Consider the following 27,678-nt stretch of genomic DNA (forward strand, 5'->3'; position numbering starts at 1 on the left):
GTCGTGCTCAGAGTATAAATGGCACAGGTGTGTTTCCGCTATCCTAGGGGCAGGCAACTAGCTGTCCAGAGTCCACATCTGCTTGGTTTCTGGTGCATGTTAGTTGCTTTCTTCTGAGCTGAGAGCAGAGGGCCCTTGGACTCCATCCCACCAATCTGAACAGCAAAGGACGCCCTGTTTGATCTCCTGTCACTTAGCTGCTCACTCTTGATACGTAACAATCCAAGAAATCATCCAGTGGGAGTCAGCAGCTGAAGTGTGCAATATCTAGGATGATTTCAATTCCATTTGCATTTAAACCCTTAATTTTTCTAAACAATGGAGGAACCAAAACACAAGCGTCCTTCAAAATTTGCACGTCCCTGAGTTGCGAGTGCAGTTCCCCAGCCAAGTAGCGTGTTCAAAAATGCATAAAAGGTAAAGGGACACCTGACATTTAAGTCCAGTTGTGAACACCTCTGGGGCTCTGGCACTCATCTTGCTTTACAGGCCAAGGGAGCTGGCATTTGTCCGCAGACAGTTTTTCGGGTCATATGGCCAGCATGACTAAGCCACTTCTGGCGCAATGGAACACAGAAACCAGAGCAGCGCACAGAAACGTTTACCTTCCCGCTGGAGCAGTACCTATTTATCTACCTGCACCTTTTTTTGGCGTGCTTTCAAACTGCTAGGTTGGCAGGAGCAGGGACCGAGCAAAGGGAGCTCACCCTGTCGCAGGGATTTGAACCACCGACCTTCTGATCGGCAAGCCCAGGAGGCTCAGTGGTTTAGACCACAGCACCACCCGCGCTGTAAGCATATACTGTGTCAAATGTGCACAGAAAAGCAAATATCATACAAACTCATTTTAGGGAAAGCATCTTGGCTAAAATGCGTATATTAGGCAGAATTACATGCATACAAAATTGTGTATACAGTGGTGCCTCGCAAGACGAAATTAATTCGTTCTGCGAGTTTTTTCGTCTTGTGAATTTTTTGTCTTGCGAAGCACGGATATGCATTGACGGTTTCCCATAGGAATGCATTGACGGTTTTAAGAAAAAGGCGCAAGACGTTTTCGTTTTGCGAAGCAAGCCCATAGGGAAATTCGTCTTGCGAAGCAACTCAAAAAACAAAAAACTCTTTCGTCTTGCGAGTTTTTCGTCTTGCGAGGCATTCGTCTTGTGAGGTAGAAGAAGAAGAAGAAGAAGAGTTTGGATTTGATATCCCGCCTTTCACTCCCTTTAAGGAGTCTCAAAGCGGCTAACATTCTCCTTTCCCTTCCTCCCCCACAACAAACACTCTGTGAGGTGAGTGGGGCTGAGAGACTGTGACTGGCCCAAGGTCACCCAGCAGCTGCATGTGGAGGAGCGGAGACGCGAACCCGGTTACCCAGATTACGTGACTACCGCTCTTAACCACTACACCACACTGGCTCTCAATACAGGTACCACTGTATTGGGATATTCATCAACTGCAGCCAGGAAGTGCACCCTTCAAGGGTGTTCAGCATGGGTGTTAAGATCAATAGGACGATATGATGATGAGTCGCATAATGGTTTTGAAGAACTGAAGACGGCATGAGGGATGTATCATTGCCTGTGATGTACACACTGATCCCACCTTCACTTCTGGTAAGTAGGGGCAGGTGTTGTTGTTGTTTATTCGTGTCCGACTCTTCGTGATCCCATGGACCAGAGCATGCCAGGCACTCCTGTCTTCCACTGCCTCCTGCAGTTTGGTATTTTTCTTTACAGCATTGGACTTTCCTTTCGCTTCCAGGCATATCCGCAACTGAGCGACCTTTCGGCTTTGGCCCAGCCGCTTCATCAGCTCTGAATCTACATGTACTTGTCCTCCGCTCTTCCTCAGTAGCATGTTGGACGCCTTCCGACCTGAGGGGCTCATCTTCCAACGTCATAACTTTTATATGCCTGTTGTCTTTGTCAATGGAGTTTTCTTGGCAGGGATACTCGAGTGGTTTGCCGGTTCCTGCTCCAGGTGGATCACGTTTGGTCAAAACTCTCCACTATGACCTGTCCATCTTGGGTGGCCCTGCATGGCATAGCTCATAGCTTCTCTGAGTTATTCAAGCCCCTTCGCCATGGCAAGGCAGTGATCCATGAAGGAGAGGGGCAGGTAGAGTGTTCTAAAAGTGCTGCTTCCAGAAGAATTTTGGAGACCTTTTCACCTTTTTGTTCTGAGTCATAAAAGATGGAGAGATGGCGGGGGGGGGGGCAGGTGATTCTAGGTCTTATTGCCATCAGCCTTCAAGCTACTTGGACTGAAGTTGTTAGATATTTTTACTTTACCTGTTGGTCAGATTTATGCTTGCTTACAGCTTGCTTCAGCAATCTTTTAAAAGGGTGGGGGAAACTGCAGGAAACTGGCACCCCCAATCAGTCTCCTGAGCCCAGCAGGAAACTGGGTCAGTCAGTTCCTCTCCCACAGAGGAAGCGAGCGATTCTGCTGACCGCTGAGTTCAGGCACACCAGAAGGCTCCCTGTGCCCAAGCTCAGCAGGATTATTCTCCCTTTGCACCGGTCAGTGTGAAGGAGCAGCAATCCTGCTTAGTGCTGAGCCCTCATTTTTTTGCAGTACTTCAAAGGCTCCTGGCAATCAGTGGATTGTGCGGCGCTTTGGGAGCTGCACAAAGTGGACTTAGCCAAGCCCCGCCCTTACCTGTATGGCATCAGGTGCAGAGCAGGTGAGAATGGCTTGCTCAAAATGACCTCACCGCCAAATGAGGAAGACAGGTGGGCCAAGATTGGCCTATTACTAGAAGTTGCCCTTATTTTAGGCCACCTATCCTTCCATTCACCTCTCTTTGAAAAACCATTATCTGCCACGTCAAGACAAGATTATGCAGGTAATATGCAAACAGAGCTGCCTAGCTGTGGACAAATAATTTCCCTAAACCTTGCTGTACACAGACAGTGGAGGGCGATTCTAAACACAATTGAACAATGTGTACTGTAATTGTGTTTGTGCATCAGTGTAGAGTATAAGGACAAAGAAACGTTCTGGTAAGAACTTAGCAAAGCCAAGGGCATATGCGTGTAATTTATTTTTTTAAAAAAATCATTAAAGATTTCTTTGCACTCCAAAATACCCTATCCTAGAGTCCCTACCCTGTGAGTACTTCTTCACTCGTGTTTCACGTTAGCCTTGAAAATTCCGCGTAGCACAAACTCTCCCCATATACTTGGTCAATTAATAACCGACAGCAATGCTCACTGTGGTCTAGTACGGGCTTCCACAGGTACGCTCTGTTTGCTTTTTCGATAACACCAATTAGCCTCACCTATGAATACAACCTGGAAAACATTTGCTTGAGGATTGTGTGACAAATTCCAATATTAACATTGGGGGGGTGGCAGACAGTTGGGGTGGGGGCACCTTACTGTTTTACCTCAGGCAGGTCACCCTTGTTGAGAGGCATACTGCCTCCAACGGTGAAGGTAAAACTTAAAGCCATCATGGCGTGTAGCCATTGACAACCTTGTCCGTGAATTTCTGCCTAATTCCCTTCTAAATCCATCCAGGTTTGTGGCCATTGCTGCATCTTGTGAGACCCGATTCCACAGTTTAACTGTGTGCTGGGTGGCTTCCTTTGGTCTGTCCGTTCAGCTTCATTGCGATAGTCCCAGCTTTTAGAAGTATGATGAGAGAGTCTGCCCAATTTTATCTACGCCACACATTAGCAAAGCTCTCAAGAGCTGCTACTTCCCTGATCCATGAAAGACAACTGAAGGCGGCCCTGTTTAGGGAAGTTTTTAATGTCTGGCGCTGTATTGTTTTTAATATTTGGTTGGAAGCTGCCCAGAGTGGCTGGGGAAACCCAGCCAGATGGGCGGGGTGTAAATAAAAAATTATTATTATTATTATTATTATTATTATTATTATTATGAGTCTTCCTTCTGCCCTGATGCTTTTCCAGGGAGGTATTTCTCTGTGTGGAGCTGGGAGAATCTCCTCCCTAATCTGTTCGAATAAATGTAGCACCTTTAGATAACTACTCAAAACACAATTTTTCTCTCTCTCTCTGTGTTTTTTTTATGGCCCCTAAGTATTAAGAAAGAGATGGTACAAACAATCACTTATGGATTAAATGACTAAAATGATGCCATTGGTTATTTATTAATCCCGGAACTGTAAAAGCATAAAACCTTGATATTAAGAGACACCTGCCTTATTAGACAACAAGGTCCCTGAGTTCTAAGGAGAGATGGGCAACTTTCATGTAAGTAATCTTCCCTCTTCCCTTTTGCCCATTTAGCCTTGTTCACTATGGGGGTCCAAAGATCCATTTTTTTCATGTCTGCAGCCTACAGACATATGCTAAAGAGACCCGTTTTAATCAGCCAGTGCTGTTTTTCTAGAAAAAGGGGTGTCAGAACTGGCCTGAACGCCTCCCTGCTCTTTTATAATGGCAATGGCGCCCACCTGAGAGGTGACAGAACTGAGTTCCTGTGAGTTCCGGCTGAGGGGGGAAAGCATTGGATTCAGCCAAAGATATGCCATCATCCCAAACTGGCTGAACCAGGCCAGTATAAGCCTCCCAAGGGGAGTGTTCAGGGGTGGCGGGACTTAGCCTAGGTCCTAAGCCTGTTTTGCTTGGTCACTTGACCTGCCCATCTGGCACTGAAGACTACAGTGCTACCTCTGGTTATGAACTTAATTTGTTCCAGAGGTCCGTTCTTAACATGAAACCATTCTTTTTTCTTTTTTTAAACTTTTTTATTGATTTTCCTCATTTATGACAAAAAGAAAAAAAGAAAACCCATTACAATATAATAAACAATAAACTAAACAGAAAGAAAATTTGTTTTTTCAAATATCTAATTCTTGTTACATTGACAACTGACTTCCTCAAATCCCCTCTAACTGAATTTTATTATATCACCTGTGTAACAGTTCTCCAAAATCATATTTCTGATAAAATCAACTCCTTTCATTTACTATCCTCTTCTGTTTGATTAATATTCTAATCCTTAATATTTACTACCACATATTCTTATTCTACCCCTAAGCCTATTTATTACTTCCAAGAATTTTCTATTTATCTTATATTACAATATTTAGCTAAATATACTTTAAATTTCTTCCAATCCTCTTGTATCTCCTCTTCTTTCTGGTCGCAGATACTTACAGTCAGGTCAGCCAGCTCCAAAAAATCCAACATCTTAACCTGAAACCGTTCTTAACCTGAGGTACCACTTTAGCTAATGGGGCCTCCTGCTGCCACCACGCGGTTTCTGTTCTCATCCCGGGGCAGAGTTCTTAACCTGAGGTACTACTTCCGGGTTAGCAGAGTCTGTAACCCGAAGTGTTTGTGACCCGAGGTGTTTGTAACCCGAGGTACCACTGTATTTTCAAGTCTTGTTTTCTCTCTGCCGGGGCTTAGCCAGAGCAGCAGCAACCCTGTCGCTGAACTGGGTTTGGATCTGGTGTAACTTTACACCGGCTTAACTTAAACCGGTTTGCTTATGCCACCTTCTTGTGCTTCCCGAAAGGCAATTTTGGTTCTTCTTTTGAAGCTCTCTTGGCTCCTTGGAGTTACCGCAAGAGGGAATAAAAAAAGGGGAATCAGAAAATTATATTAATGCAGAGGGTTGCTTCTTAACATTACATTATAAACAATCTAGACTTTAATGAATTCTGAACGTTAAAACTATGCAGAAGTCAAGACTATCGGAGTTTGGTAAATGGTTTACTAAGGGTGGGGTCAGTATGGGCACACAGATTATCTGGACCATTTCTGGAGGAATAGTTGACTCATGGGGATTAGCTGAAAGCTGAAGAAAAGCCTTGTGGATTCAGAGCAAAAGCTTTATCTAGAACAGCAACCTGTTCTCACAGTAGCCAACCAGATGCCAATGGGAAGCCTGCAAGCAGAACCTCAGCTGGCCACAGTTGCGTCAAGGGTGGGATTAAGAGACACAGTTTGGCCTCCAATACACACATTTCCTATTCCTCCAACACACACATTTCCTGTGCACATAGAGAGGGAATGAATGGGTGGATGGGACAACAGTCAAACTAAGAATAATGCCAGGAGATATGGGTCACACAGTCTAAAGCACTGAGCCTCTTGGGCTTGCCATCAGAAGGTCGGCGGTTTGAATCTGCGTGATGGGCTGAGCTCCCGCTGCTCTGTTCCAGCTCCTGCCAACCTAGCAGTTCGAAAGCACGCCAGTGCAAGCAGGTAAATATAGGTCCCACTGTGGTGGGAAGGTAAACCGTGTTTCCGTGCACTCTGGCTTCCATCACGGTGTCCCGTTGCGCCAGAAGTGGTTTAGTCATGCTCGCCACATGACCTGGAAAGCTGTCTGTGGACAAACGCCGGCTCCCTCGGCCTGAAAGCGGGATGAGCGCCGCAACCCCATAGTCACCTTTGACTGGACTTAACCGTCCAGGGGTCCTTTACCTAACACCAGGAGATTTATTTAAACCAATCATGTATAACACAGGAGATGGGGGTCTGGTTATTATAGCATGTGCATGTGATGGGAGCCAAATCCTCCTGCATTCATTCCCTCACTGCCCAAGGCCTTTGTCCCAGAGGAGCTCACTTCTGATATCATAGTTTTATCTGAGAAGAGGGGGGGGAATCCTGGTAAGAAAAACCACCTGGAAGTAAGCCATGGGCAGGGAGGGCCCATACCTGAGTTGTGGAGGTCACATTTTGCCTTCAAAAAGTCCCAGGTATCTCCAGTTAATAGAAAAACGAAGCAGAGCTGAAATCCCGGAGAGCTTCTGCCAGAAAGCACTGAGCTGGATGGACAAATAATCTGTCCTGATGTAAGGCAGTTTCCTACACAACCCTTTTTTGCTCCAGAACAGTCACCTAGCACCCACATTTTATACTGTGATAAAGTTTTGCTATAGGGCCCATGTAAGGTAAAGGTAAAGGGACCCCTGACCATTAGGTCCAGTCATGGCCGACTCTGGGGTTGCGGCGCTCATCTCGCTTTATTGGCCGAGGGAGCCGGCGTACAGCTTCCGGGTCATGTGGCCAGCATGACTAAGCCACTTCTGGCGAACCAGAGCAGCGCATGGAAACACCGTTTACCTTCCCACCAGAGCGGTACCTATTTATCTACTTGCACTTTGACGTGCTTTTGAACTGCTAGGTTGGCAGGAGCAGGGACTGAGCAATGGGAGCTCACCCCATCGTGGGGATTTGAACCACCGACCTTCTGATCAGCAAGCCCTAGGCTCTGTGGTTTAACCTACAGCACCACCCGCGTCCCATAGGGCCCATGTAGCCCCATGTTAATTCTGCTCTCCAGGACAGCCTTCAACAAGCTGGCAATCTTCAGATGTTTAGACTACAACTCCCATCAGCATAGCCAAAAAAACTCCCTGAAGTCTAGAAGCTCCTAATACAATTAATAATTAAACCCAAGTCAATGGACAATTAATCTTGTCAGCCTTCATTTGCCCAAGCTAACCTTCTGCCATCAAAGTCTATTTGTTGAAACGTAAATGAGACATTTGCTGTTCATGTCTTCAGGATTTCCTGGTTGACTTATTGCCATAGTTTCAGTCAATCTAATTTATCTAGCCCAATGCCTCTCATTATGATGTGTGTGTATGGATGCATGGGATGTGTGATTCATCTGTTACAAGGACTCCAGAGTACAGATCACAGGAGAAATTCAGTTCATATTTAAAGGCGAGCCTACCTAATTCCACATTTTCCAAAACCACATAAGAACCACAGCACAGCCATCTTTCAAGATTCTACCCAGTTTTGCCATAGTAGCAGCCAAGTAGCGCTTACAAAATTTCATAAAAAGAGAGTGTTTGGATTTGATATCCTGCTTTATCACTACTCAAAGGAGTCTCAAAGCGGCTAACAATCTCCTTTCCCTTCCTCCCCCACAACCAACACTCTGTGAGGAGAGTGAGGCTGGGAGACTTCAGAGAAGTGTGACTAGCCCAGGGTCACCCAGCAGCTGCATGTGGAGGAGCGGAGACGCGAACCCGGTTCCCCAGATTAGGAGACTACCGCTCTTAACCACTACACCACACTGGCTCTAATGTATTGAATGCTATTTTTCTAGGAAAAGTGGTGTCGGAGCTCACAATAAACTTCTCCCTTGTTCTCTTAGAATGGCAATGGTGCCTACCGGTAGGTTCTGGAGCTAAGCTCTGGCTGGGGAAAAAAAGCCCTGCGTATATTAGTGAAAATAAAATATCATATTAGAGAAAATAGATTTGCAAAAATGTGTACATGAAGCAAAATCGCATGCAAAAAATGTGTATACAGTATTAGGAGAAATTCACACAAAATGCAACCTCAGGGCCTGGGATGATGCTAACCTACAGACAACCCTACAGGTGAGTGTTTGGGTGTCAGGTGTGGCTGGTCAGGCTCAGGATGTGTCCCTTGCAGCTGTAAAGACAGGGCAAAGGGCAACTGCAGGTGCCTTCTGGTTTAACCCTCAAATGCCTACTGAAAATTTTTCTATGCTGCCAAGAGAGAGCCATGAGAGCCAGTGTGGTGTAGTGGTTAAGAGCGGTAGTCTCGTAATCTGGGGAACCGGGTTCGCTTCCCCACTCCTCCACATGCCGCTGCTGGGTGACCTTGGACTAATCACACTTCTCTGAAGTCTCTCAGCCCCACTCACCTCTCAGAGTGTTTGTTGTGGGGGAGGAAGGGAAAGGAGAATGTTAGCCGCTTTGAGACTCCTTAGGGTAGTGATAAAGCAGGATATCAAATCCAAACTCTTCTTCTCTTCTTCAAGCTTCTATAGGCAGTTAACACAGGGGTAGGCAACCTAAGGCCCATGGGCCAGATGCAGCCCAATCGCCTTCTCAATCCAGCCCGTGGACAGTCCGGGAATCAGCATGTTTTTACATGAGTTGAATGTGTCCTTTTATTTAAAATGCACCTCTGGGTTATTTGTGGGGCATAAGAATTCATTCACCCCCCCCCCCCAAAAAAAAATAGTCTGGCCCACCACATGGTCTGAGGGACAGTGGACCAGCCCACGGCTGAAAAGGGTTGCTGACCCCTGAATTAGCAGCTTTCCGTAATAGTTGGTGGTCTTTGTAAATTTTTCTGTATAAATATTCTTGTTGTAAAAGCACCTTCATATTTTTTATGGTATATAAATAGAGAGAGAAAGGCAACTGTAGGGGGAGAGGAATATGGACACCCCCATCATTTAATGATGTCCTCCGTTTCTTAGCCAACTATTCGGCGCCACCACGATTTTGATGCCGAGCGAGATGCCAAGAAGGTCCATAAAGCTTGCAAAGGGATGGGTAAGAATCCTGTTATTTACCCTGCATGGCAATAATCCCACGCAGAGGACCAAACCCTGCCACAAAACAAGACACTCTTTTTTAGATGCGGGGGGGACAGTGGACGCGGGTGACACTGTGGTCTAAATCACTGAGCCTCTTGGGCTTGCCGATCAGAAGGTCGGCGGTTCAAATCTGCTCAACGGGGTGAGCTCCCATTGCTCTGTCCCAGCTCCCGCCAACCTTGCAGTTTGACAGCATGCCAGTGCAAGTAGATAAATAGGTACCACTGCAGCAGGAAGGTAAATGGTGTTTCCATGCACTCTGGTTTCCATCACGGTGTTCAGTTGCGCCAGAAGCGGTTTAGTCATGCTGGCCACATGACCCAGAAAGCTGTCTGCAAACAAAGGCTGGCTCCCTCAACCTGAAAAGTGAGATGAGTGCTACAACCCCATAGTTGCCTTTGGCTGGACTTAACTGTCCAGGGGTCCTTTACCTTTTTTACCTTAACAACTCTCAGCACCCTTAACAAACTACACCTCTACTACTACTACTACTACTACTACTAATAATAATAATAATAATTTGTATCCCACCCATCTGGCTGAGCTTCCCCAGCCACTCTAGGTGGCTTCCATCAAAATATTAAAATACCATAATACATCCCATAATACTTTGTGTGAAGCCATGACTGTTTAAAGTGGTATCACAGCATTTTAAATGCATGGCATGAATATGACCATTGTGAGGTTGTGGAGGACACTGGATTGGTAGTCAACACATTTCTATATAAAAAATGCCTTTTGCTATTAGGGGAAGGAGGGGAAATCAGTTCAGCTCACATTTTAGTGGAAGTCTACCTAGTTGGCGGGACGCGGGTGGCGCTGTGGGTTAAAGCCTCAGCGCCTAGGGCTTGCCGATCGAAAGGTCGGCGGTTTGAATCCCCGTGGCGGGGTACGCTCCCGTTTGTTCGGTCCCAGCGCCTGCCAACCTAGCAGTTCGAAAGCACCCCCGGGTGCAAGTAGATAAATAGGGACCGCTTACTAGCGGGAAGGTAAACGGTGTTTCCGTGTGCGGCTCTGGCTCGCCAGATGCAGCTTGTCACGCTGGCCACGTGACCCGGAAGTGTCTTCGGACAGCGCTGGCTCCCGGCCTATAGAGTGAGATGAGCGCACAACCCTAGAGTCTGTCAAGACTGGCCCGTACGGGCAGGGGTACCTTTACCTTTACTTTACCTAGTTGGCACTTCCCAATGAAACTATAAACTTAACTCTGTTAAGCTGGTGTTCATGTACAAATACACAGCAGTTACACAGGCTCACTTGCAAATATTGGTGAGATTTGATCAATAAGAGAAGCAGGCATGTCATTCACAGGAAAACTTTGCATTCCAAGATGCTTTGAGTAATTTGTGGCGTAGATGATGAAACATCAACTGAATCCATCACAACTATTTATGGCAAAGATGACAAATGTGTGGCCCTCCACACGGTTGTTGCCAGTGTTAGATGCCCTCAGAGTAGTCCCACTGAAATTAACCAACTCGACTTAATTAGGCCCATTAATTTCAATGGCCCTCCTATGGGTAGCACTTAGTTGAAGGCAACCCAAGAAGTTATTGGACCATAATTCCCATCATGCCTGACCGTTGGCCATGCTGGCTTGGATTGGTGGCAGTTGGAGTTCAATAACATCTAGAGGTCCACAGAGTCCCCATATCTGATTTGGGGGACACATGTGGCACTGTGGTCTAAACCACTGAGCCTATTGGACTTGCCAATCATAAGTTCGGCAGTTTGAATTGCGTGATGTGGTGAATACCCATTGTTCTGTCCCAGCTCCTGCCAACCTAGCAGTTCGAAAGCACACTAGTGCAAGTAGATAAATAGGTACTGCTGTGGCTGGAAGGTAAACAGTGTTTCCATGCGCTTTGGTTTCCGTCACGATGTCCCATTGCACCAGAAGCGATTTAGTCATACTAGCCACATGACCTGGAAAGCTGTCTGTGGACAAATGCCGGCTCCCTTGGCCTGAAAGTGAGATGAGCGTCACAACCCCATAGTCGCCTTTGAGTGGACTTAACCAACTAGGGGTCCTTTACCTCTACCTTATATCTGATTTATGGCTATGTATGCAACATCTATTCAGTGCTAGCCCTAAACTCTCAGACTGGGAAGAAAGGGATAACTGTCCATCCCCTCTCCACTTTACAAGAAAGATTGGTTTCATGCTGACGTCTTCCTTTGCATTCATATTTTCCAGGGACGGATGAAAAGGTCATTATTGAGATCTTGTCCAACCGTTCATCAGACCAGAGACAGCAAATGAAGCAGAAGTACCAAGCCATATATGGCAAGGTATTGCTGTGGGTGTATGGCCTTCGAAATGAAGACAATGTGGCCCTCGAGAGCACAAAAGGTTCTCCACCCCTGCTGTCAGCTGTGCATCGCAGCACCCACCCACTGTTCCCACCAATCCTCTTCCTTTTCTATATATAGTTTTTATTAATTTTTTTCTAATTTACATTTCAAAGTATCCATTTGTTGTTGTTTAGTCATTTAGTCATGTCCGACTCTTCGTGACCCCCTGGACCAGAGCACGCCAGGCACTTCTGTCTTCCACTGCCTCCCGCAGTTTGGTCAAACTCATGCTGGTAGCTTCGAGAACACTGTCCAACCATCTCGTCCTCTGTCATCCCCTTCTCCTTGTGCCCTCCATCTTTCCCAAAACCAGGGTCTTTTCCAGGGAGTCTTCTCTTCTCATGAGGTGGCCAACAACCTTAAATGAATGACTTCCCTTCTTCTCTTTCCACAGTTCATTTTGCATACCATACATCCCTGCATATTTTACATGAACTAAACCATTCAGTAGTCCATAGTTACACCATCAAAACTTATTTACACTGTTGAATTTATCTTAACGGTACCAGCGTTTTTAAATGTACGCAATTTTCACCCATATAATCAGTAAACATTTTCCAGTCTTCTCTAAATATATGTTCTTCTTGTTCTCATATTCTATATGTTAAATTTGCACGCTGTGTGTATTGCATCCGTTTAGGTTGCCATTCTTCTTTGGGTGGGACCTCACACATTTTCCATTTGGGGGCTAGCAAAACATGGGCTGCATTAATAGCATACATAAACAATAGTTTTTGACACCTGGGAATTTCCCTCTGAATTATCCCCAACAAAAAGGACTGGCTTTTTTGGAAAGGAACTTTAAACATTTTTTTCCAATTCATTATATATCATTTCCCAATACTCTTTTCACCTTTTACAAGAAGAAGAAGTAGAAGAGTTTGGATTTAATAACCCGCTTTATCACTACCCTACAGAGTCTCAAAGCGGCTAACATTCTCCTTTCCCTTCCTCCCCCCCAACAAACACTCTTTGAGGTGATTGGGCTGAGAGACTTCAGAGAAGTGTGACTAGCCCAAGGTCACCCAGCAGCTGCATGTGGAGGAGTGGGGAATCAAACCCAGTTCACCAGATTACGAGTCTACTGCTCTTAACCACTACACCACACTGGCTCCCACATATGATAAAATGTACCCTCTACCTCATTACATCTCCAGCACTTATTTGATTCAGACATATACATTTTAGCAAGTCCCACCGATTCTCCTCCTGTCCTCTTGACCTGCGCAAGGTGTTCTTCACTGTGACTTAAAGGATGGCTTGTGATTATTTTTCCCCTTGTTTTTTTTTTTTAGGATCTGGGGGAAGTGCTGAAAGGAGAGCTGAGTGGGGATTTCGAAAAGACTGCCCTGGCCCTACTGGACCAGCCGTGCGACTACGAGGCCAGGCAGCTTCGGAAGGCAATGAAAGGTGTGGGGACAGATGAGTCAGTCCTGATTGAGATCCTGTGCACACGGGTCAACCAGGTAGGACCATCCGGCCTTCTGCATCACTTTTAGATGTCTTTTAACCAGATAACAACATAGAAAAAACAGCTCCTCCCATAAAACCACCTGTTTTTCTTTTCTCTCTCCCAGCAAATTTTAGCCATAAAAGCTGCCTACCAAAGGAGTAAGTCATGTCTTATTTCAAGAACTCCTGCTTGAGTGAAAAGGCTCGAGCAGTCACTCTCTTCCTTTTCTTCAAAGTCTTTGACAGGGATCTGGAATCTGACGTCAAAAGCGATACCAGTGGGTCAGTGAGGAAGATACTCCTCTCTGTGTTGAAGGTGAGGAGGGGTTGGACTGTTTATCATAGAGGAGGAGAGCCTGAGTCCTGGGGACACCTGTCTGCCATTGGGGTACTCTTTTGCAGCAGTAAGGTAAAGGTAAAGGGACCCCTGACCATTAGATCCAGTCATGACCGACTCTGGGGTTCAGGTGCTCATCTTGCTTTATTGACGAGGGAGCCGACAGACAGTTTCCGGGTCATGTGGCCAGCATGACTAAGCCGCTTCTGGCAAACCAGAGCAGCGCACGGAAATGCTGTTTACCTTCCCGCCAGAGTGGTACCTATTTATCGACTTGCACTTTGACGTGCTTTCGAACTGCTAGGTTGGCAGGAGCAGGGACCGAGCAACGGGAGTTCACCCCATCGTGGGGATTCGAACCACCGATCTTCTGATCGTCAAGTCCTAGGCTCTGTGGTTTAACCCACAGTGCCACCCGCGTCCCTCTTTTGCAGCAGGGTCACCCCCAAACTGCACTGCACAGCAGATTGGGGGTTCAAATTGCTGTGCCCAGCTACTATCTCATTCTACTTAATGCACATGGATTTTCTTATCTCCTTTGTTCCTTCAAGCTACTGCTGAATGGGGAAAGCTCAAGGGGTGCAGAAGGCTTATCTTACGGGGCAAAACAAAACTGAGGAAACAACAGGGAAAGAATGAGATTTGTGCGTCTTGTTTCCAGTTTTGCTTGTCAACACTCACTAGAGGGCAGCACAAAAACTGATGCATCTCTTTGTCAGATGGTTTTTAAAGTTTTCAGATTAAAGGGTGCTTAATCTACACCAGCCATTTTTCCAGAGCCATCCCAGTTTGTTCACCTCCGTTCTGGAGAATCTTGACAATGCACACCACTGCCTGCAACACTAAATTGTGTGGAAATTGCTCTGTTTGGTTGTGTATTCCCAACCCATCTGCACTATACATTCAAGCAGTGTCACATCACTTTAAACAGTCATGGCTTCCCCCAAGGAATCCTGGGAACTGTAGTTCATTAAGGGTGCTGAGACTTGTTAGGAGACCCTGTTCCCTTGATAGAGCTACAATTCCTAGAGTTCCCCAGGAAAGAGGGATTGTTAAGCCACTCTGGGAAGAGTTCACCTGCTTCGGTTTCAATGACAGGACTCAATTCTGGAGCAAACAAATAAATTATGGGGTTAATTCCCTCACCAGCAAGTAGTAGCTGCAAACCTGAAATTAATAAGAAGGGCTTTGAAATCAGAGGGTAGAGCTGAGGAATGCTAAAAACCATTTCCAGTAGCCCAGGGCAGGGGGAACCTTCCATACAAGAAGGAAAACAGCCTGTTCTTTGTTTGTCCTTTTTCTTAACTGGGTGCCATTTCTACCCCCAGGCTAGCAGAGATCAAGGGATGGAGACTAATGAAAACCTGGCTCAGAAAGATGCCAAGGATCTCTATGAAGTAAGCACAATAATGATATAGCATAAACAGGTGGAGCAGCTTTTATTATTACAGTGGTACCTCGGGTTACATACGCTTCAGGTTACAGACTCCGCTAACCCAGAAATAGTGCTTCAGGTTAAGAACTTTGCTTCAGGATGAGAACAGAAATTGTGCTCTAGCGGGGCGGCGACAGCAGAAGGCCCCATTAGCAAGTGGTGCTTCAGGTTAATAACAGTTTCAGGTTAAGTACGGACCTCCGGAACGAATTAACTACTTAACCCGAGGTACCACTGTATTAGGGTTCTGAAGCAAACACAGGCAGACAGCATGGTACCCTGTTATCAGCCTCAACACATTGAAATTCCATGCTATAGTCCCAGCTGAATCCCCAAACTGGTGCTTCACCAGCTGTCCAGGTGGCATTCTCTATAGAACAAGCAACAGAGGACATACCCTCCAATATTTCTCCGATGAAAATAGGGACATCCTATCCATGCCCTCCAACATTTCTCCAATGAAAACGTCTCCTCCAACATTTCTCCGATGAAAATAAGGGCATCGTATCCATGCCATCCAACATCTCTCCAGTGAAAATAGGGAGGTCCTAAGGAAAAGCGGGACATTCTGGGATCAAATCAGAAACCGGCACAGCTTCTGAAAATCTGGGGCTGCCCCTGAAAAATAGGGACACTTGGAGGGTCTCAAGAGTGTTTCTCCTTCTGACCTGCGGTTAGGTGTGATTTGCATTCCAGGTGCTTTGGTACAGCCAACTGCCCACCAGTTCCAATTAAGCAAACTCTTAATATCCACCATCAGCTAAAAGCTTCCTTGAGCATTTATCCCATTGCTAAACTGTCCTTACAAGGAAGGAGTTCCCTCCCTTGGGGTGGCCACTGTCTAAAAAATAGATATGCATCACTCAAAGAAGAGGCCAAGAGTCAGCAGAGATCTGCAAAACGGACAAACAAACAGAAACACCTGTTATGTGCTAACTCAGCCTTTCTCTACAACTCCTTTCACCCCTAACTAGCAAGGCCAGAGCTCAGGGATGATGGGAGTTGTAGTCCAACAACATCTGGGGACCCACAGGTTGAGAACCACTGTGCTAACTGGCACAGGTGCAAATTTAGAAATAATTAAAATTTAAACAGAGGAATACAATACATCTATCTCATCATAGCGGGGAAGCCTTTGAGGAGGTGGTCTACATGCCTCATCAGTCTGCTGCCCAGGTGCTAATGGCCAATGAGCAACTTTGAAGCTCCTGTCTTTCCTTCTCATGGTTCTTTATCTTTAAGCTGGACTTTGATCCTTTAAACCAGGCTTCCTCAACCTCGGCTCTCCAGATGTTTCGAGACTACAGTTCCCATCACCCCTGACCACTGGTCCTGCTAGCTAGGGATCATGGGAGTTGTAGGCCAAAAACATCTGGAGGGCCAAGGTTGAGGAAGCCTGCTTTAAACAGAGGGCTGGCTGTTCTCCTGTTGAAAGAGGGTCTGTGGCCATTCTATCTCTACCAGACATGGGGCAGAAATTGATTCTGTTCGGGTTTAACTGTGAACCTACATGATTCACGCATCCTGAAACAATATGCGGACTGAAAAACAGCCATCCTTTGAAATTCACACCCCTCCAAATTTTGCAGCCCAGTTCTCCAGCTGAGTAATGTGTACCAAAAACACATATACCAGGATAGACTCTGCTTTAAAAATACACATTGGTGGAAAAAAATATACACCAAAAATCCATCATCTTAGATAAAACGGCTTTGCAAAAATCTGTATATTAGGCAAACTTGTGTATTTGGAAAAATGGTCTGAGGAATTTTCGCATGACCCTAAAAAAAATCTGCGAACTCGTATGAAAATGTGGAGAATCTAACTTCTTATTGGGAAACTTGGGGAAAGCGAAATTGACAGATTCAACATTGCTTAATCTCTCTACACGAAGAAACACAAACCAAGCTTGACCCATATTTACATTCGTGGAATTTAAATTCTTAGCCTATTCTCAGTGGATGGGTCACAACTCCTATAGTTATAGTGGTCTTCCATCTCTGAGGCAGGAGAAGGCCGCTGGGGAACTGACGAGCTGGCTTTCAATGATGTCTTGGCGAAGAGAAACTACATGCAGCTGAGAGCTACCTTTGAAGCCTACAAACATGTGAGTACTGTTGTTCTGTTGTGCCAACTGATACTTCATCTGAAACTCCATGCTAGTGCTAGGTAAAGGTAAAGGGACCCCTGACCATTAGGTCCAGTCATGGCCGACTCTGGGGTTGCGGTGCTCATCTCACCGCTTTAGTGATAAAGCGGGATATCAAATCCAAACTCTTCTTCTTCTTCTTCTTCTTCTTCTTCTTCTTCTTCTTCTTCTTCTTCTTCACCATCTCCTTTGTCTTGCTGATATTAAAGTGCAAGTTGTTCCCTAGGCACCATGTAGATATTTTTTGAACGTGTCTTTCCAGACATGGAATCCTGCAGAACCTCTGTCAGTCAGTGTCCACGAGACTGAGCAATGGTCTGACTCAATACAAGGCTGCTTTCTCTACAGTGGCAAATTCCACAGTTAAATCCTTCACTGTGTGAAGAAGGGCCATTTCCACTTTGTTGAATGCTACTAATATACCACCAACAACATCAGTGGACAATAAGGTCCCACCCATCCAGCGGTGAATCAATTCTTCATTTAACGCAGGACAAGCAAGGGAGGGAGAGGAGAGAAAGGCAGGCAGGGAAACAGGAGAATAATATGGGTCATTTCTGTGGTAGTTAGTTCAGTTACCCACCTCCTTCGAGGAAGGCTGGGAGAAAATGCAATTTCAAAAAGTGTTGTTTTAACTAAACCCTAAGCCGATTTAGATTAAGTTTAAAGTTATTTAAACACCTCGTTTTGCTTAAGCAAATACATTAGACTCTAAAAATAAGGCTCGCCTCAAGCTCACAAGTTCTTCACCCCTGACTACTCGCTAAAGTTGCCAACTGACTGGTCGAAGGTGGTCTGGCTTTTACACAAAATATCTTTTGTGCAAAAGCTAGGATTCGGAACCGGCTGCCAGGTTTTTGTTTTTAATAGTTAAGGTGGAATTTCGGTTCTATTTAAGCAGAGCTTCAAAATCGGTGACAGGGTTTAGGCCAGTAGCAAAGGGAGGAGATTATGACTAAACATTAGGAAGAACTTTCTGGTGGTAAGAACTGTTCAACAGTGGAATGGACAGCCTCAGGAGGTGGTGGACTCCATTGGAAGTTTTAAAGCAGAGATTAGCTGTGATTCCTGCATTTTGCAAGGGGTCGGTCTAGATAACCCTCAGGATCCCTTCCAACGCTGTGGTTCTATGATTTCATAATAATAATATAATAATAATTTATTATTTATACCCCGCCCATCTGGCTGAGTTTCCCCAGCCACTCTGGGCGGCTTCCAATCGAGTGTTAAAAACAATACAGCGTTAAATATTAAAAACTTCCCTAAGCAGGGCTGCCTTCAGATGTCTTTTAAAGATAAGATAGCTGCTTATTTCCTTCACACCTGAAGGGAGGGCGTTCCACAGGGTAGGTGCCACTACCAAGAAGGCCCTCTGTCTGGTTCCCTGTAACCTCACTTCTCGCAATGAGGGAACTGCCAGAAGGCCCTCAGCGCTGGATCTCAGTGTCCGGGCTGAACGATGGAGGTGGAGACGCTCCTTCAGGTATGCAGGACCAAGGTGTGTGCTTGAATTCCAGAGTCCCTACACATACTCTAAGCAGACAAGGTCTTCCTTTCCCCACCTTCCCACTGACAGCATATATTTTTTTGTACCAGGCTAAAGGGGAAAGAGCAGGAACCCCTGCTCGCCCCCCCCCAAAACAAAGCAGTGGCAATGCCGCATGGTATCTCTGTACTAAACTCTGCGCTACAAAGAACAGTTATGAGATTTCTTTGTTTATTGCACCGTAGCTGACTGGCAAAGATATTGAAGATGCCATTAAGAGCGAAACTTCTGGAGACCTTGAGAAGGCCTATCTAACTCTTGGTAAGAACAAAGGCTTTTTAATATATATTTTTTAAATCATCATCTCTTGAAGTGACTCTATTTGCTACACTGGATGAAATCATGAGTGGGGAGGGGATCATATTCTGGAACCCGAAGCCCTTCTGACGCAGCCCCTTCTAAAATTATAATTTGCCTTGTTAGCACAATTCAAACTTCAGATCTCCCGGGATGAGCGGAGTTTGGAATAGGTGGGTCGGCTTGTCTCACCTGAGCCCAGCAGATCTTGGGGGAGGATCCTGGCTCAGCAGTTAAGCTGAGCATTTGCTCTGCATGCCGAGCCCAGTCTAAAACCCCAGATAGCTGCTGCCTGTCAGTGTAGACAATATTGATCTACAGTGGGTCAATGATCTGATTCGGTATAAGGCAGCTTCCTATGTCCCGATGTAGCTCAACTTGACTGAGCCGGGGCTCAACCAGTGGAATGTATGCCACCGTAACTCCCCCAGAATGGGTGTTCCACAGGAACAGGAGGGTCAAGGAGGACCCACACCTATTCCAGGTGACCCAGGGCCCAAAACTCAGGCTGACACTCCAGTGGCGTAGCGTGGGTTGTCAGCACCCAGGGCAAGGCAAGTAATTTGCACCCCCTAACCCGTGGATTTGCGCCCCCTAACCCGTGGATTTGCACCCCCTAACCCTACCCCCCAGATGTTGTGCCCGGTGCGGCCGCCCCCCCCTGCACCCCCCACGCTACGCCACTGTGACACTCACCTGCCAGCTGCACCAACAGTAGCCCCTGCCCAGCAACTACTGCCTGAGGAAACTCAGACCATCATTATGCCTCTGCATCTGATTCATTGGCTGCATATTTTCATTCTCGGTGGCACCACTGTGGGTCCTCGTGGAATGTTTTTCTTTAGTAAGATGTGCCAGGGACTGCCAAGGCTATTTCGCCACTCGCCTGTATGAGTCCATGAAGGGCGCAGGAACCGACGAGGAGACCTTGATTCGCATCCTGGTGACGAGGGCTGAGGTGAGCCGTTTGAGGATTCTTAAATTCTTGTCTGAATGTGTTATCGTTACAATAAGTACCGCCTTTAAAAGTGACCGGATAGAAAGAGGGGAGCACGGACATCACTTGAGCAGCATGCTTGTCACCCTAATAATATGCAGTAGCTCTGCTAGCCCCAGTGGCCTGATGATTTTCAGCTTGTGGTCACTTGAAGGTGGGCTTTTTCACTCATGGACACAAGTGAAATATGAACGTCCCCCAACAGTATTGGCATTCTGCCGGCTCACAAAGGCACACCTCTTTAGGCAACCATTCCGCTGAACTTAAACTTCCTGATTTAATTGTGCCAACAGTCTCCTACGTAAGTAGACCTATGAAAACATTGTTTTGACTTTATGTTGATGCTTGAATTGGTGAGCCCCTAACACATACACTAAGGAAGCAGGCTTGTTTTGCTGTGTATTTTAATTGATTTTGATGGTGATTTTAAAGCGCCTAGAAGCCATTTATTTTATTTATTTATTTCATTAATAAATATCCTGCCTTTCCTCCCAAAAGTGCCCAAGGCGGCAGTGTGGTGAGAGCCAGTGTGGTGTAGATTCGTAATCTGGTGAACCAGGTTTGCGTCTCTGCTCCTCCACATGCAGCTGCTGGGTGACCTTGGGCCAGTCACACTTATCTGAAGTCTCTCAGCCCCACTCACCTCACAGAGTGTTTGTTGTGGGGGAGGAAGGGAAAAGGAGAGTGTTAGCTGCTTTGAGACTCCTTCGGGTAGTGATAAAGTGGGATATCAAATCCAAACTCCTCTTCTTCTTCAATCATAGCCAGAATTTAAAAGCAAAAACATTCTACAATGGTTACAACTTTCCAAACACATTTAAAAAAACAACAACTGGGCATGTAAGCAGTATATAAATCAATTTATAAATGAATAATAAGGAGGTTATATCAGTACAGATTCATGCCCATAGGGCACCTGGCATAAGCAGTAATCAGAATGTAGTAAGCGAGCACCTTGGCATCAGAGGGCATGACTAATGGGCACAATTCCGCTCACCCTCTCACATGTTCACTGAATATATTGGGAAGTGGGTGTCCTTGCAGGTCTCCTGATAGTCCACGCAGAAATATGATTAAAGCCACCTACCAGATTTGAATAGGCCACTGCTCCTCTCCCCCTTTCCTTTTGGCGCAGTAATTTCAGTCAATTACAAAGGTAAGGTCTACCAACCTGGAAAAACGGCAGTTTTGCGGGCTTCCTCTCAAGCCGCCTCTCCCAGAATACCTCACTCTATGGAAGGACCCCATTTCCTTTGTCAGGGCGAGGCATGCTCCTGCATCATTGGCAGTTGGGTTTTTTTATAGTTTGTTCCAATCCTTGCCTATATATGGACAGGGCTTGGGGTCCACAAGCAACAGCCAGAAAAGTCTAACTTGAGTGCGTCCTGGGAGAGCTCACTTATCTTCTCATGCTATTTCTCACCTATGGCCCCAAAGAGTATGCTCTGGCATGTCAAGCTTTTGACCCCACGGCTCCTAATCTCTTCTCATTTGCTTTCAAGATTGACCTTCAGACAATCAAGGAGAGGTTTCAGCAGATGTACAGCAGGTCTCTGGCCGAAGCCATCCGATCCGAGACTTCGGGAGATTTCAGGAAGCTGCTGCTCTCCCTACTGCACTGAGACCTTGTTGAAAAGAGGAGTGCCAAAATGAATGGCACAGATATAGATATAGATATATGAAGAAGGAGTTTTTAAATAGCTCTGGCAGATTACTACTTCAATTGTAGGTTTGTGTGGTTTTTTTAATGAAGACAATGAGCAGAATTCTTTGCAATGTTGGCCCTACCATTGGGCAGAGTCAAGAGGCAGCCTCGGGCGGCTGATACAGAGTGTCATTAAACAGCAACATAATGTTAGTAATTGAGTATATTGAGTATATTGTTGTTGTGTTTTTTTATTTCCAAGAACAGGCACGTGGGATTTTCCGCCTCAGCTTTGCCAGAAAAATCTGCTCTTTTCCTTGGAGGCGAGGCAAAGCGGCAATTGCTCCTCTCTCTCAAGAAGCACAATGTTGTGGACTGACCCCACTTACCACACTTAGCGGTTCTTGAAATAGGAGCTAGGCCTCCCCACAGAGCTGGAGGGACAGTAGCCAGCATAGACTCAGCTTTCCCTCTGAACCTATCCCATGAGGTGACTATATCTGGCCAGGAACCAGAGGACCTATTCTTGGGTTGACTCTCACCTCTGGGAGCCCATGGGATGGAGCATTTAAGTTCAAGTCCTACTTGTGTTATAGCTCACTGTGTTACCACATGTCAAGCACTCCATGCATTTAAAGCACAATGATACCACTTTAAACCATCACGGCTTCCCCCAAAGAATTATGGGAGCTATTTTTCATTAAGGATGCTGAGAGTTGTTAGGAGACCCCTATTCCCTCATTCCACAGCGGGTGGTGCTGTGGGTTAAACCACAGAGCCTAGGGCTTGCTGATCAGAAGGTCGGCGGTTCGAATCACCACGATGGGGTGAGCTCCTGTTGCTCGGTCCCTGCTCCTGCCAACCTAGCAGTTCGAAAGCACGTCAAAGTGCAAGTAGATAAATAGGTACTGCTCCGGTGGGAAGGTAAACAATGTTTCCGTGTGCTGCTCTGGTTCGCCAGAAGTGGCTTAGTCATGCTGGCCACATGACCCGGAAGCTGTACGCCGGCTCCCTCGGCCAATAAAGCGAGATGACAACCCAGAGTTGTCCATGATTGGACCTAACGGTCAGGGGTCCCTTTACCTTTACCTTTATTCCCTCCCCAGAGCTACTTTTCCCAGAGTGGTTTAGCAATCAGTCCTTTTGCACAGGAAGGCTAATGCAATGATCCCCACGTTCTGAACCCTCGGCCTTGTAAAATGCGAGGCACAGTGACCCCCATTAATGCAAAACTAAAAATACTTGGAAATACTTTATTGTCACTTGTACAACTTGTATACAGTGAGATTACATGAGCACCACCATTCAGCTCTCTTAGCCTTAATTCCCCTCGTTTACTGACACACGCACACCAAACCTGAAAGTCAGTTGCCCTGTTGTTATATTTTCATTCCGATTTTCCAAGTAAGGTCTTCACTGAGATAAAGGCAGATTAGAAGGCACTTTGCAAATCAGCACGGCAGTTCCTTCCCACATTCACCTGGTGAGGAGCCCTACTGACCCCGGTGGAACTTGCTTTCAAGTAAACATTCATGTAACAGAATTGCATAAGCAATAAGTCGCCGTAGGGGGTCAGTGGGGCGAAGCATCTATTTTTCCGTTCTATTCTCGCACTGTAAAGTGTGTCGTGGGCAGCTGTGATGTTGGACACAAGAAAATGTTGCAAGATGAACCGTCTTTCAGGGCAGAACTGAACATCGCAAGAAGCAAAACAAAAAACAAGTGTTGCTGCCAAACGAAAAACAAAACAAAGAAACCCACCAGCGTCTTAAGTTTCTTATACTTCTCCTCCAAACCAGCTTGGATAACTTAACCCGTTTACCCTCTTGGCTTCCTTACGCTATGTCATATTTCCCCGCCCTACATCTTTGACATCTACTGGCGGTAGTAGCTGAAGCACATAGCATAATGGCTTAGTTAAGGGCACAAGGTCCATGGTAAGATATTATTTTGCCCAACGTGGGGCTTGAACCCACAACCCTGAGATTAATTGTCTCACGTTGTTTTAGTCACAACCTCTGTTAAGGGTCAAGCCAGATGTGCACTGGGACATCTCTGGTAAGGATCCCTTATGATTTTCAAAATCGTGTGTTTGTTTATTTCAGAGGTATATTTGAAACTTTAATGCAAGGGTGTCCAAACTTTTTTCAAAGAGGGCCAGATTTGATGAAGTGAACATGCGTGAGGGCCAATTTTACCCCAGGACATATACTTACACGGGGCCCAGATTAAATCTATCGGCGGGATGGATCAGGCCCCGAAACGGACTTTGGACATGCCTGCTTTAATGTAAAGGTAAAGGGACCCCTGACCATTAGGTCCAGTCGTGGCCGACTCTGGGGTTGCGGCGCTCATCTCGCTTTATTGGCCGAGGGAGCCGGCATACAGCTTCCGGGTCATGTGGCCAGCATGACTAAACCGCTTCTGGCGAACCAGAGTAGCGCACAGAAACGCCGTTTACCTTCCTGACGGAGCGGTACCTATTTATCTACTTGCACTTTGACATGCTTTCGAACTGCTAGGTTGGCAGGAGCTGGGACCAAACAATGGGAGCTCACCCTGTCGTGGAGATTCGAACTGCTGACCTTCTGACTGGCAAGTCCTAGGCTCAGTGGTTTAGACCACAGCATCCCCTAAAATTTAATGTATATGTGTGCATTAAAATTTACATCACACGTGTTCTGCCACAGACTTATGGGAAGATTAACCTACCACCCAACTCATGTTTGGTTCTGGTCCAAACTGGACTCCCGTAAAACTGCTATTATTTTTATCATCTTCATCATCTTAAATGCAGGAGTGTCTGACACCGTGGATTGCTTACATCTGGTTTGATGTTTACATTTGACGAGTGTACATAAGAGAAGTTGGTCTCCTGACCTGAAGAGAAGCCTGAGAATGCAGATATATCACTGGGCTTGGCTTTAGGTGGAAAAGATATAGTGGTCTCCTTAGATTCCAGGAAAAGAGGAGTCCAGTGCATGAGACATGCATAGCCCTTAAACCTCCAGTTGCACCGATCGTCCTGTAATAGGAGCACAATGAAGCGGATCTATAAATAACCACTCAAGTGTCCAGACGTTCAAACATTCATACCAGGATCGACTGTTGCTCTGAGCCAGCCATGGCTTTCATGGGGAGCGGGGCATCTATCACAAATACTAGCAAAGTCAAGATCTCATGTGACGGAAGTACAACCAGATTGCAACATAAGCAGAAGTGAAACGAAGTTCAAAAATTAGGCGCAACAGCTGAAAATCTAAAAATAATGGAGCAGGGCCTCGGGGAATTAATATGAGAAGCAAGAAAGCTAAGGGTCCATTTCTCTGGGTTGTATTAGCAAGGGAGCCACAATTCAAACAGAAATATATTAAATGTTATTAATTTAGTTCTACTCAAAGTTCTTGGAGCTAAGCCCAAGCACAAATCTTGACACAATTGCAGTTATTTATGGTTATTAAGGGACCAATTATTGGAATGTACTTGGGCCGTGGACTGCTATTCCAGTTGGCCAATTACATGCATCAAAAAGAAGAAAGGAAAGAAATAAAAGTAATGCAAAAACCAAAAAAAGAGAACAACAGATTGTACAGATTTGCATGGGATTTGCATATGCGAATTAAAAATTTGTTTATATATATCCAAATTTAGAAGCAGTGTCTGTAATTTAAATAAAAACACACTGGTGGGCGTACCCCAATCTCAGAGTGGTGAGAGACTCCAGCAGTTCCAACACTTACTCAGGGCTTGGTTTCCTTGGAATGAAGGTCAATGGAGACTGTGGTGTCTTTAGGATATATGGTTTTATTTACACATATATGCAACCTGAGCATAGGGTGGAAGGGCTCGCAGCATTAGCACTCCAGCAGACCATGCTTCCCCATTAGGTTTCTAGGGAGAGTCCCCCAAACCATAGAACTGCATACCAGCAGAAAGAGTAAGAAGTCTTTCTGCCTTTCCAGCTTCCAGTCAACATGCAGACCAGCCCTGGCTATTGTTCTCCTACTTACATGATCATGTTGCCTTCATCCAGGTGATGTGGTGGGGAAAATGCCCACCCCCATCGACATTATCCCTTAGTTGTTTCCAGTGCTATTTTTCTAGTACTCTCCATGAACACCTCCTAGAACGGCAATGGCACTCATCTGAGAGGTGCCAGAACTGAGTTCCTGTGAGTTCTCCTTGAAAAAAAAGGGTCTGGTAGTTTCTATGGTAACATGGCCTCCTCTTTGGTCATGCAAATGGGGGTTCCTTCAGTTAGGGCCATCATCTAACAAAAAGACTGGTTTGACCAGTGCAAGAGGCTCCCTCTTGTACATTCCCCTCGCCGCCACCACCATTTTGTAGATGCCAAACCAGATGGGCTTGTCCAATCCTCTTTTAATGCCATCCAAGTTGGTACCATCACTGCCTCTCATGGGAGTAGATTCCCAGAGTTTAACTAAGCGTTGTGTGAAACAGTACTGCACTTTCTTTTGTCTGTCTTGATCCTCCCAATGCTCAGTTTCATTGTATATCCCTGAGTTGTACAACTCTGAGACAAGGAGCAAAACTTGTCCCTGTCCACTTTCTCTAAAGCATGCCTCTTAATAGTCTTTTCTCCAAACTAAAACCCCTCAGGTGCTGTAATCTTATCCTCATACGTGAGTTGTTGTTGTTGTTTAGTCGTTTAGTCGTGTCCGACTCTTCATGACCCCATGGACCAGAGCACGCCAGGCACTCCTGTCTTCCACTGCCTCCCACAGTTTGGTCAAACTCATGCCGGTAGCTTTGAGAACACTGTCCAACCATCTTGTCCTCTGTCGTCCCCTTCTCCTTGTGCCCTCCATCTTTCCCAACATCAGGGTCTTTTCCAGGGAGTCTTCTCTTCTCATGAGGCGGCCAAAGTATTGGAGCCTCAGCTTCATGATCTGTCCTTCCAGTGAGCACTCAGGGCTGATTTCCTTAAGAATGGAGAGGTTTGATCTTCTTGCAGTCCATGGGACTCTCAAGAGTCTCCTCCAGCACCATAATTCAAAAGCATCAATTCTTCGGCGATCAACCTTCTTTATGGTCTGTTCTCACTTCCATACATCACTACTGGGGAAACCAAAGCTTTAACTATATGGACCTTTGTTGGCAAGGTGATGTAAGTTACTCCACCCCTTTGATTATTCTGGTGGTCCTTTTCTGAAACTTTTCCATATAATCATATGAACAACCCTATTGTTTTCCCTCCTAAGTTATTGCCAGAAATGGTAGAATAGCATAATGGCAAGTCAACCAAAGTTCACCCCACTCAATGCCAGTGTAGAATAATGTGTGCCCAAAATATTCATTTTGTAATGAGATTGTGCTGGCTGAGACAGTTGAGATCTGCCCCAGCGTGCCCTTCTGTTCAGCCTCACCTGTACTTTCGAGTAAAAGGACACCAGTTCGCATTGTATTTATAGCATGGTGTCTGGGACAGAAATAAAATAAAATCTGCGGCCTGCACATGGAATCCCGGCATGTGTTTGAGAAAGAATCAGACTGCTGCTGTGACTGGTGTTTTGTAGTTACACAAATTGTCAGATGTGTTCCATAAGCTTACTGCAAAAAGGAACACAACCCTAGTCCCTTGTTGCGTGCTCATTTGGGACACTGATAAACTCCATCCCCTTTTCTAATTCTGCAGCAACTCTGAGCAGGGTGTAACTCGAGCTGGCCTACTGGCAAGCTTGCAAGAGTTCAGAATCAGGTTTTGATAAATCCATTGGCAATACCAAGGCTGGCACCAATACCTGACAGCCTTGGTCAGCTGCAAGAACCCCAGTGGTAGTACAGCCCACAAGTATTGACCCCTGCCATGACTCCTTGACCACAGGCTGGCAGTGAGCAGGTGGCCATTTTGATTTCCCACAATACCTGGGGTGCTGATGTTATACAGTGGTACCTCGGGTTAAGAACTTAATTCGTTCCAGAGGTCCGTTCTTGAAACTGTTCTTAATCTGAGGTACCACTTTAGCTAATGGGGCCTCCCACTGCTGCCGGCCCGCTGGAGCACGATTTCTGTTATCATCCTGAAGCAAAGTTCTTAACCCGAGGTACTATTTTTGGGTTAGCGGAGTCTGTAACCTGAAGCGTCTGTAACCTGAAGCGTCTGTAACCTGAAGTGTATGTAACCTGAGGTACCACTGTATAA

At 45.9% G+C, this 27,678-nt stretch overlaps 1 protein-coding gene across 4 annotated transcripts; it reads left to right on the forward strand.

Moving 5' to 3' along the window:
- The first annotated feature begins 4,141 nt into the window (after nt 1-4,141).
- Nucleotides 4,142-21,736, forward strand: ANXA13 (annexin A13). 4 transcript variants are annotated; one of them, XR_014513765.1, is made up of 11 exons: nt 4,142-4,222; nt 9,183-9,258; nt 11,500-11,594; nt 12,953-13,123; nt 13,235-13,268; nt 13,346-13,425; nt 14,775-14,843; nt 16,887-16,988; nt 18,762-18,837; nt 19,723-19,831; nt 21,373-21,510. XR_014513765.1 is itself a non-coding variant. In XM_083450697.1 (11 exons), the coding sequence occupies exons 1-11, from the start codon at nt 4,208-4,210 to the stop codon at nt 21,490-21,492; spliced, it is 951 nt and encodes a 316-aa protein (XP_083306823.1). In that variant the 5' UTR covers nt 4,145-4,207; the 3' UTR covers nt 21,493-21,736. The 4 variants fall into 4 exon arrangements, 3 of the variants coding, with proteins under 3 accessions (XP_083306824.1, XP_083306823.1, XP_083306825.1); XM_083450697.1 differs by having other exon boundaries at nt 4,145-4,222; nt 19,719-19,831; nt 21,373-21,736; XM_083450698.1 differs by lacking the exon at nt 16,887-16,988 and having other exon boundaries at nt 4,144-4,222; nt 19,719-19,831; nt 21,373-21,736.
- Nucleotides 21,737-27,678: the final 5,942 nt, after the last annotated feature.

The sequence above is a fragment of the Podarcis tiliguerta genome, assembly GCF_965153285.1.
Source record: "Podarcis tiliguerta genome assembly, chromosome: 7".
In the NCBI taxonomy this organism is placed as follows: domain Eukaryota; kingdom Metazoa; phylum Chordata; class Lepidosauria; order Squamata; family Lacertidae; genus Podarcis; species Podarcis tiliguerta.